The sequence below is a fragment of the Andrographis paniculata genome, unplaced genomic scaffold (genome assembly GCF_009805555.1).
Source record: "Andrographis paniculata isolate CXL003 unplaced genomic scaffold, ASM980555v1 Contig46END, whole genome shotgun sequence".
Taxonomy (NCBI): Eukaryota; Viridiplantae; Streptophyta; class Magnoliopsida; order Lamiales; family Acanthaceae; genus Andrographis; species Andrographis paniculata.
Window position 1 is genome coordinate 1783784 of NW_026137580.1, and position 12036 is coordinate 1795819.

Sequence of the window (12036 nt, forward strand, 5' to 3'; positions counted from 1 at the left end):
AATTAAATTAAATTAAATTTCTAACATTTAATGTGTATAATTTACTCAAAAAAAAACTTTATTTATATTTTTTTTAATAAAAAAATATTTTTATTTATATTTATAACTTTTTATTTTTTTAAAAAAAATAAAATAGTTTATGTTAATAATAGATAAATATAAATGTTTTTATTAAATTGTATTATATAAAATTTTATTTTTTACAAAATATATCAATATTGTTTACTATTTTATTGAGATACATATATTTAAAACATTTAAATATATATTTTTAAAAAATTAATCATATATATTAATCTTTATTTAAATATAAAAAAATCACCACTCACATTTTTTTTATATAAAATATTAAAGTTTTTTGGTTTAATGTTTTAATTTGAGATGGTTTTTTTTTTAAAAAAAATGATAATTGTGTAGGTAATAAAATAAATAATTTTTTTTATTAAATTATTGATTTTTTAACCACAATAGAATATAAATATTATATATGGAGAATTATGTTAAAAAAAAAATTAATGTCTAAAGATTCTGCTTCATATGCCGTGGGGGTAGGATGACAACAACAACCAAATGAAGTACTTAAAATTAAACCTTTCTTCCGATAAAAAATAAATTTAAGGATGTATTTTTTTTTTGTTGAGTTTTAGAAAATTTAATTTGAGTTTGGTATTAAAATAATGTTTAATGAGATATTTTATGAAAAAAAAAATATTTTTTTTTGAAAAACACAGAGCCAAAATCCAAATGCAGCTCAATGAAGGATAGAGGACCCGAATTCAAGTCGAAGACCAAAAGAATACTAATAGAAAAAAAATGTAGAAATTTACAGATTAATCCAAATGTGCAAAATGTGCCGAGACGAAAGAAAAATTTTGCAGCATGCCATAAAATGCACAAAATTGTACATAATGGAAAGAATAAATGAATTGGGGCTGGACGACAACGGGAACTGGGATGGGGAGCTGGCTAAAATTGAATTTGTTTATGTTAAGATAATCTCAATTCCTCTACATCTATTTTTGGCATAGTGACAAAAACACTTTTTGCTTCTGTGGTCGTTGGCTTTCAAAAACAGCAACTCTGGCCCTGCTGGTTAAGTCCAATCATGCAGCCCTTGTGTCCCCTCAATGTTGGTGGCTGCTCAAAGACAAATTGGATATCTCGAATTTGTCCTCTTGTGATCAGAACTGATTTGATACAACATCATTCCTTGGTTAGATCAAAGGGAATTTAATGCATGTCATTTCATGACTGCTGTGGTGGTGTGTTACACTGTATTTGAGTTTTGGGAAGTAGAGAGTGTGTTTGAGAGAGATTGGGTAGTAAGATAATTAGTGTGCTTATCCTCTCTACAACTTCCCGTCCACCTCCATGCATTAAGTAAGTGATTTACATTGTATTTCTGTTGGAGAAGCTTGGAGATCAAAGGAAGACTGGAGTTCTGATCAGGGGAGCATTCGAACTCTGTGCAGCCCAGCTATGACGGTTGTTAGTACGCGTTTGTAACAACTGAAACCTTGGAGGGTAATTAATTTGTAGCGTGGGTTGGTGGTAGTTTGAGTGTTTTGTTATTAATCAGCACTGATTAATGAACACCTCCTGGATTGGTATCCCCCGGATGTAGGATGGTTTATATCCAAACCGGGTAAACAAATAGCATGTCATTTATTGCTTTGAAATACTTTCATTTATTTCATCGACAAGTGGGTGTCATAACTGTGATATAACTACGCTTCGGGAGTTGGCCCATTTGGATATGTGTACGAGGATTTATTGGAATTGCACTCATTTCCAACCCAACATTTGGTATCAGAGCAGTGTTCTCTAAGTTGCTGAGTAGATTCTCTCACAGTTTGCAAAGATGAGTAAAGAAGGTAGATCTACATCGAGACCTCCACTGTTTGATGGAACAAGTTATCGAAGTTGGAAGAACAAAATGGAAGCCTTTCTGATGTTACAAGGTGAAGATGTTTCTGAAGCTGTCGAGTCTGCATGGTCTCATCCTATGAAGACCATTCAAAATGAAGATAATATTGTCTCTCTTGTGAAGAAACCAAAAAGAGAATGGACTCTCAATGAAAAGGCTGCTGCAATCGCCAACTCGAAAGCCTTGTTTTCGATCTTCAATGCTGTTGATGAAACTCAAGCAAAGCTGATATCAAACTGCAAAGTTGCTAAGGAAGCATGGGATATTCTTGAAAATGCATTTGAAGGGTCTGTGCAGGTTCGAGAATCAAAGTTGGATCATGTAGAAACTCTGTTTGAAGCACTGAAGATGAATGAAGATGAAACAATTGCTGTTTATCACAACCGATTCATGGATGTTGTGAATCAAGCTGAAGCTCTTGGTATGCACTTTGAAGAAAAGAGACTGGTGATAAAAATGCTTAAAAGTCTCACAAAAAATTTTAGGCCAAAGGTGATTATGCTCGATGAACCACCTAAGCTGAGACACATGACATTGGATGAACTATATGGTACATTGGTAAGCTATGAAATGAACTATCTTGAAGATGAAGCACCCAAAAGTGTGGCTCTGAGTGCTGAAGACTTGGAGATGATTGAGTCTGATGAAGAAATGGCTCTGCTGAGTCGTAAGCTCTCTCGAATGATCAGTGAGAAACGAGCTGCCAAGCTAAAGTTTGGGAAGTTTCAAAACAGGAATAGCTATCAGGGAGGGGGTACTTCCAGCTCTCAGCAAAAGTATCCTGAGCAGAAACCAACTGCATACTGCAAACCGAAAGAAAGGTTCGATGGTGGATTTAAGAAGAAGTTTGTAGTGTCTGCAAAACCTGAGACGGTTCAAGAACCTATCTGTTATGGATGTGGTGGTGTTGGACATATTAAATCTGAGTGCCCAACAGTTAAGAAAAGGGAGAAGAGGGCATATCAAGCTACCTGGAGTGACAATGAAGATGGTGAATCTGCTGGTGGTGATGAACAGACTGAAAATCATGAAGTTGTTGCATTCATGGCAGATGATAATGATTCCAGTGATGAAAAGACAGAATCCAGTTCTAAAACTACTGATGAGTCAAGAGAACTTGATACTGATGAACTGATTGAGGCTTATGAGGAAATGGTTGCCGAGCAAAAGAAAGCTGTTGTAAAAAATAAAGAACTTCTGGATACCATTTATCGTTTGGAAGATCAAAAGGAGAAACTTGAAGATGAGCTTGAGAAGTTGACGAAGATCATTGAAGAAAAATCTACTGAATCAAAGGAATTGAAATATGATAATCTGAAGTTGAAGAATGAAAATGATAGACTTCAGAAAGGGAATGATAAATTAGATGAAGTCCTCTCAATTGGTAAACCGTTTGGTGATCACAAAGGATTAGGCTTCTGTGAATCCTCTCAAAGTAGACCAACTACGTTTGTGCGAGGTGGTCTGCTTACTGATGTCAAACTTCCAGAAAAGAAATCAACTCAAGTCTGGAAACAGAATTCAAGAAAGAGAAGAAGCAGAATCAGAAACAAAAACCACAGAGAAATTCTGAGTGAGAAAACAAAGCTGTCACAACCCACTGACTATAAGTACTGCATGTATCCAGGCCATTCGGCTGTGAAGTGCTTGAAGCTGGCAAAAGATGTTATCAATGGAAGACGGATTCAATGGCCTACTGAAGAGCTGAAACATAACATTAAGGTCAAATTTGTATGGATACCTAAGGAGACTCAGAAACAGCTCGAGTGTAATGTGATCTTGTCAAGTCAAGAGTCTACCAGAGCTGATCGATGGTACTTTGATAGTGGTTGCTCAAGGCACATGACTAATCAAAAGGGAATTCTGAAGAATTTTGTCGAAGACCGAAGTGGAGAAGTCATTTTCGGGGATGGAGCAAAAGGAAAGATCAGTGGCTATGGTATTCTTGAAAAATAAGGAATTCCAAGGTTATCAAAAGTCTATTTTGTAGAAGGGCTGAGTACAAATCTGATCAGTATAAGTCAACTATGCGATGATGATCTACATGTGAAGTTCACCAAGGATTCATGTGAAGTTTATGACACTGCACAAAAATGTGTGATGACTGGTATTCGTTCGAAGAACAATTGTTACTTACTGGAATATCCTCAAATGGAAGCACTGATATTAAAGGATGATGAATCGATGCTGTGGCACACCAGATTAGGTCATGTGAATCCTCAGAATCTGTTGAGGATTAGCAAAATTGGGGCTGTCAGAGGACTACCAAAATTTTCAAAGATTCCAAATACTACTTGTGGTGACTGTGCAAGAGGAAAGCAGAAAAGGACTGTGCATTCCTCATTGGAACAACGGTTCAGCAGCAACTGTCTGGAGCTGTTACATATGGATCTCATGGGTCCAGTTGATGTTTGCAGTCTTGGAGGAAAGAAGTATATCTTGGTCTGTGTAGATGATTTTTCGAGATATACTTGGGTCGATTTCTTACGTGAGAAAAGTGATGCGTTTGATGCCTTTGAGAAACTAGGTACGAGACTCATGAATGAGAAGAAGTCAAAGATTGACAGATTGAGAACAGATCATGGAAAGGAATTTGAAAATCAAAGATTTGCTGGTTTTTGCAATGGGTTGGGAATCAGGCATGAATTCTCTGCTCCAAAGACTCTACAACAAAACGGAGTAGTGGAAAGGAAGAATCGAACGTTACAAGAAATGGCTAGGTCAATTATGCATGCAAAAGGAGTTGCCAAATATCTGTGGGCAGAAGCTGTCAACACAGCTTGCTATGTGATTAATCGAGTGTATCTCAGACCTCATACAGAGAAGACAGCCTATGAAATCTGGACAGGGAAGAAACCAAATGTTTCTTACTTTCATACCTTTGGATGTAAGTGCTATATAATGAATGACAGAGATCAACTTCATAAGTTTGATACTCGATCAGATGAAGGCATATTTTTGGGATACTCTCTGAACTCGAGAGCTTACAGAGTTTTCAACAACCGTACCAAGAAAGTGATGGAATCCATGAATGTGATGTTCGATGATACCATCTCAGAGAAGAAATCTATTCACTCAATTGATGATGATGATGAAACTGCACCAGATGTTAAGGTGACTCAGAATCCTTCAGAGGTTCAAGTCATTCCTCAGTCTCAAGATGTTCTGCCACAGACTGGTGACAATATTCCTGCAGAAAGTTCTGTAAGATTCGATTAGTCAGAACCTGAGTGTTCAACGGATGTAACAACTACCAATCAACAACCTACTGAAACTGAATCTGATGCTGAAGTGAGAAGACATGGTTCCAGAGTTTCACATAACCATCCAATTGACGCAGTTATTGGTGATCCAAAGGGTGGTCGACTGACTCGAGGGAAACAGATTGATTTCAAGAATTTGTCTGGGATGAATTGTTTTATTTCTACAGTTGAGCCAAAGACAGTAGACGATGCCCTCAAGGACGAATACTGGATCAATGCAATGCAGGATGAGTTGAACCAGTTCACAAGAAACCGAGTATGGTATCTGGTTGAAAGACCAACTGATGTGAATGTCATTGGAACTAAGTGGATCTTCAAGAACAAATCTGATGAAAAAGGGAATGTTACCAGAAATAAGGCGAGATTAGTTGCACAAGGGTACACACAAATTGAAGGGGTTGATTACGATGAAACATTCGCTCCTGTTGCTCGTATTGAAGCAGTGAGATTGCTGGTGTCTGTTGCATGTTCCTTGGGTTTTACTCTCTACCAGATGGACGTCAAGACAGCATTTTTGAATGGATGGATTAAAGAAGAGATCTATGTAGAACAACCAAAAGGATTTGTGGATCCTTTCCATCCAGATCATGTCTACAGGTTACGAAAAGCCTTGTATGGATTAAAGCAAGCACCTAGAGCATGGTATGAAAGATTGTCAAATTATCTGCTGGAGAAAGAATACGTTCGAGGATCAACTGATAAGACAATGTTTATCAAGTTGAAGGGAAAAGATTTGATGATTGCACAGGTGTATGTTGATGATATTGTGTTTGGGTCGACTGCAGAATCCTTGAAGAATGAATTTGTGAAATTCATGGAAGCCGAATTCGAAATGAGCATGATAGGTCAGCTTAATTACTTTCTCGGATTGCAGGTTAAACAACTTGCAGATGGTATCTTTCTGAGTCAAACCAAGTATGCTCAGAACATGGTGGAGAAGTTTGGACTTCGAGATTCAAAAGGAGTCAGAACTCCTTTGGGACAACAAGAAAAGTTGTCGAAAGATGATGATGGAAAAACAGTTGATCAGAAACTCTATAGAAGCATAATTGGAAGTCTTCTCTACCTGACTGCAAGTCGTCCAGACATCTCCTTCAGTGTTGGTGTATGTGCAAGATTTCAATCTACTCCTAAGGAATCACATATTAAGGCAGAAAAAAGAATTCTCAGATATGTCAAAAGAACGACAGAACTAGGACTGTGGTATTCCAACAGGTCTGGTCTTGATCTCATCGGATTCACATATTCAGATTGGGCTGGCTGTTGTGATGACAGGAAGAGCACAACAGGTGGATGCTTTTATATTGGAGATAACATTGTTAGCTGGAGTTCGAAGAAGCAAAATTCCATTGCCTTATCCACTGCCGAAGCTGAATATATAGCTGCTGGAAGTTGCTGTGCTCAGTTGTTGTGGATTCGACAAATGCTGCATGATTATGGTATTGCTCAAGACTCATTCACCCTGTTTTGTGACAATACTAGCGCCATCAATATTTCCAAGAATCCCGTTCAACATGGAAGAACCAAGCACATCGACATACGGTACCATTTCATTCGAGACTTGGTGGAAAATGGAGTATGTGATTTAAAGCACATTGGAACAAATGATCAAAAGGCTTATATTCTCACAAAGGCTCTAGATGCTGATCGATTCGAAAAGCTACGAAGGGATTTGGGTATGTGCTCAAGTCCTCCTTGATGATGCTTGCTTAAATAAATAAATAAACATCTCCATTTTCTTATAATTTGGGAGAAAATTGGAGATTAAAAATTAGTCTTCTGAAAATATCAAAAAGAAGAAGGATCACTTCGTAAAAAGAGAATATCTGAACCAAGGATATTATCGGTATTTTGAGAAGGGTTTTAATTTAAAACCCAAAAAGGGATGATTTGACGGCTCTGCGTCGCTGTTCTGGCTGTCATCACAGCCTTCTGGGAAGTGGTGTTTCAGAGGAAATTGAATACATAACTCGAACAGATCACTCGTCTTCCTCATTTCGCGTGAACTCATATTTCGCTGAGTGCAGTGGTGAGAGTTATCTTTACTCTTCTTCCTACAATTTTCTCTTGGAGAGAACAATGGTGCGAACTCGCTTTGGAAAGGAAACAGGGTCTGGAAGTACAGTTGCTCGAGGACGAGGTCGTGGAAGAAATAGAGGTCGTGGGCGCCGTGGTGGACAAACCAGTTCTTCTCTACCTCCAGGCGAACCAGTTAGTGAGATTCCAAATCAACCTGAAGCAAGCGAGGAAGTTCAGGCTGTGGTCACTGACAGTGTGACTCCGCCCTCTCCTAGGGATCACATTGCTGATGCTGAGGAACTTGTGCAGAAAACCCTTGATGAAACTCAAAATGATATTCCTGAGGATGATATTCCTGGAGATCAAGCGACTAATCATGCTGAAAAAGAGGACGATGGGAAGGAACAAGAGGTTGGTGAAGCTGATCCCAGAAATGTTGAGGAAGACACCATGATACATTCTGAGAGAGCCCCTGAATCTGAACAACAGAGGATTGAAAATGGTACTTCTCCCCTTCATCCTGAGGAACCAGCGGTTACTCATGAAGGTGCAACTGCTGAACTTTCTTTGTCTCTTTCTGATGAAAGTCTCAACACAATCATTGATAGAACTGTTGACAAACTTTTTTCTGAACGAATGGAGCGTGAAAATGCTGTGGGGATGCCTGCACCATTTGAACCAGAAACCAAGTCTGACGACTCGGACAATGCCCCTCTTGCCACTCTGAGAAAACGCCATTCTGGAAAACAAAAGAAGAAAAGGAAGATTTCTGATGACTTCTCTGGTCCTTCAAAGAAAAGAAAGAAGGAAGTGATTGCCAAGAATGAAACTGAAGCCAAAGAAGACAAAATCTCGAAAAAGGAAAGCTACACTGTCCCCCAGTCTCGGCTGAACAAGCAATGGACGTTACACATTTCGACGATGGAGCAGAGTTGTTCGAATACGATATCTTAGCCAATCGGAAATTTGTTCCTGAGGCCCGTTTTACCGACCCCCTTCACAAAGACGTTGGCTTCCTTGCTTTCTTGAGGATGAAAGGATTGCGACGTTGGGCAGTTTCTCTCAAATCCTATTGCCCGAAGCTTGTCCGAGAGTTCTATGCCAATGTCACACGAGACGTACTGGAAGAGGAAAGTCCTTGGTTCCACAGGGCATATGTATGGGGAAAGATGATTGAACTCAGTCCTCAAGTGATAAACAATTTACTACATCGTCCGTCTGATAATCCTGAAGTGTTTCCTTCTGCCCTGATCAAAGAATCCAGAAGAGAAGTGGCACTTCGACTATCTGCATGGAAATCAGATGACTTTGGACGTTCTGGCCTGGCTGCAACTGAACTGACCATGAAATATCAGTGTCTGTTTCGATTCTGCGCAATGAATGTTTTTCCCACAAGCAATGGGACCAACATTGGATATGAGATGGGTAAACTACTTCTCTGCATTGACAAATTTTGTGCTGACATCAATTTTAGCTTTGTTGTCATCTCCAGAATGATGAAGTATGCCCGTGGCAAGTCTTTTGACAAAACGAACCTTCCATATCCGGCCCTTATTACATTGTTACTGAAGCAGAATGGGATCCTTCCTGATCCCACTGAAGATTCAATTCAAACAACATTTTTCAAGCCAAGGTCGAACCTGCAAAAGCTTTTCAACGACTTTAAGGAACCTCTCCCAGCCGATCCGTCCGGCCAGCTCTTGGAAGCCCGAAGGTTACTTCTTGAAGTTCTGCAGGAACAAGCTTCTATTCACTCCACCTTAGCTGAACATCGGAAGAAAATAATTCGCGCTCTGCATCTTCATCCTCGATTTGCCTCCGGCCCGGATGAGGAGGAGGAGATCCCTGACTTCCTATAAGCATCCCAGCCTTTTTTGGCATCTGTCCACGCAAGGGGGAGAGATGCAGGAGAGAGGGGGGACTGCTGCTGCATTACTTGGAAGGAATGGGATCATCGGATCATCAAGAAAGGGGGAGCTCTGTTTGAACTCTGTTTGTTGCATCTCTGTGTCATGATTTCTTCACTGCCTGTTGCTGTTTTAGACTCATGTTTGCTGTTCTTGGACTTTAATTTCTGTAAAGGCTGCATGTAGCCTTCTTTGGATTGATGGCATGTAACCTAACCTTAACTTGCTCTTATTTTGGGTTAATCTACATGTGTGGGAGATTATCTCCTGCATTGTGTGTGTGGTCACATATGCCAAAAAGGGGGAGATTGTTAAGATAATCTCAATTCCTCTACATCTATTTTTGGCATAGTGACAAAAACACTTTTTGCTTCTGTGGTCGTTGGCTTTCAAAAACAGCAACTCTGGCCCTGCTGGTTAAGTCCAATCATGCAGCCCTTGTGTCCCCTCAACGTTGGTGGCTGCTCAAAGACAAATTGGATATCTCGAATTTGTCCTCTTGTGATCAGAACTGATTTGATACAACATCATTCCTTGGTTAGATCAAAGGGAATTTAATGCATGTCATTTCATGACTGCTGTGGTGGTGTGTTACACTGTATTTGAGTTTTGGGAAGTAGAGAGTGTGTTTGAGAGAGATTGGGTAGTAAGATAATTAGTGTGCTTATCCTCTCTACAACTTCCCGTCCACCTCCATGCATTAAGTAAGTGATTTACATTGTATTTCTGTTGGAGAAGCTTGGAGATCAAAGGAAGACTGGAGTTCTGATCAGGGGAGCATTCGAACTCTGTGCAGCCCAGCTATGACGGTTGTTAGTACGCGTTTGTAACAACTGAAACCTTTGAGGGTAATTAATTTGTAGCGTGGGTTGGTGGTAGTTTGAGTGTTTTGTTATTAATCAGCACTGATTAATGAACACCTCCTGGATTGGTATCCCCCGGATGTAGGATGGTTTATATCCGAACCGGGTAAACAAATAGCATGTCATTTATTGCTTTGAAATACTTTCATTTATTTCATCGACAAGTGGGTGTCATAACTGTGATATAACTACGCTTCGGGAGTTGGCCCATTTGGATATGTGTACGAGGATTTATTGGAGTTGCACTCATTTCCAACCCAACAGTTTACTTTAGGGTGTATTTGTTTGGAGATTTTTTTCAAATTTTATTATTTATTCAAATTTTTTTTTTTATCAAATCAAATATTTATTTTTTATTATAATTAAAAATTACTTTTACATTCAAAATATAATATCAACACCTATTTGTATCACATCATACAATTATTCACATTCAAAATTTTTACTATTCAAATCTCAATCCAAAATCTAAATTCTCAGACAAACATTCCCTTAAGTATTTTTAAATAGAATAATTTTCATAAACTTTATTAAAAATTATAGTATACATTCACATTCACATAATATATATATATATAATATCTATATTTTATTCAAAATTTGAATCATGACCTCGTAATCGCATATTCAACCTCATAGTTGAATCTTATTTTTATTATTTTTTTTATCGGATTATTCTGTTCTTATTTTTTATACTACAAACTTTGTCATTTTTTTAAGGATCTACATTCGATTTGTTTTATAATTATTGTTCATGATTATCATTGTTGGTTTTTTTGGTACTCATACCCTGAAACTCAAACCCAAACATGTGTAACCCGACCCGCAACTCATTTATCTAAAATAGATCCAGTCCGTCCATTTAATTAGCGTTAATCTGGGTCATTGATTTTTTTGATATATACATGTGTTGTGGGTTGAGAAGATTATTATCATTCATTCACGCAATACAGCAGCCCTAATCTCTCTTCTCCTTCGTCGCGATTTCTCACGAGCTCACCTGTGAATCGATTCTTGAGGTTTTTCGGCGTGCCTCCGTCGACCGGTGCCTTCCTAGTCTGACGAGCTTTCTTCGAAGCAGTGTAAGTTGTCTGCGGTAAGATTTAGTCATGAATAAGCATTCCCGTGTTCTTTCTTTTGCCCCGTCGGTCAATATTTTGGGTTTGTGGTGAATGTGAGTTGTTGGCTGCCTAGTTTGGGTTTGGTTCCTTGTTTTTTTGGCTTGGTCACTGTTTTTTGTTGGGTTTGTTTGTAAAGGGCCTGAGCTTTATTTGTAATAAACTTGTTTTATTTTAAGTATACGATGTGCAATTTATAGAATCGTATTGTTTATTGTCAATTCGGGTTAGAATTATTAATTTCTTGGGCGAATCTTTGATTTTGATTCTTAGATTGTTTTCTTACGATCATTCTTTTTTGTTTTCTTTTTTTGAATTATCTTTTATTATATTTCTCTTCTTTTATTTTTTTTTCTCTTATTTTTGTTTTATTTTTTTTTATTTTATACTCATTTGTCTCATTTTAATTATCTCTATTTTTATTTTATTTGTCTAACTTCAATCACCATATTTCTATTGTTAGTAAAATTTACTAAATATAAATATAGTTAACAAATATAAAAAAATTTAATTAACTTTATAATATTTTATCCGCATCAAAACAAGACGGACATTTGAATTGACAGGTGGGTGTAAAAGTATTTTTAAAAGACTAAAATGCTCTTACTTTATGTAATTATTGTAAAAATGTAATGATAGTTTTGTAAAAAGTTGGGAGTTAGTTACTAAAAATAAAAATGAGACTATTGTTTTGGGGCGAACGAAAAATGACAAAATGAGATATTGTTTTGAGACCGAGGGAACATATAACATCACACATCATCTTAGACTTGTTCAAAAGAAATTTTTATTTCTATATTTTTCCTCAATAAATAAATGTTTCTATTTATATTTAAAATTCTCCTTTTTTTATAAAATTAATTTATCTTAATTATAAATAAATGAATATATTTTTTATTTATTTGCATTATTTAAAATTTTATTTTCTACAAAATGATA

The 12036-nt window shown here is 37.3% G+C and overlaps 1 protein-coding gene across 1 annotated transcript; it reads left to right on the top strand.

Moving 5' to 3' along the window:
• Positions 1–1861: 1861 nt before the first annotated feature.
• Positions 1862–3883, top strand: LOC127252374 (uncharacterized). The gene has a single exon (XM_051276528.1). The coding sequence runs from the start codon at positions 1862–1864 to the stop codon at positions 3881–3883; it is 2022 nt and encodes a 673-aa protein (XP_051132485.1).
• The last annotated feature ends 8153 nt before the right edge of the window (positions 3884–12036 follow it).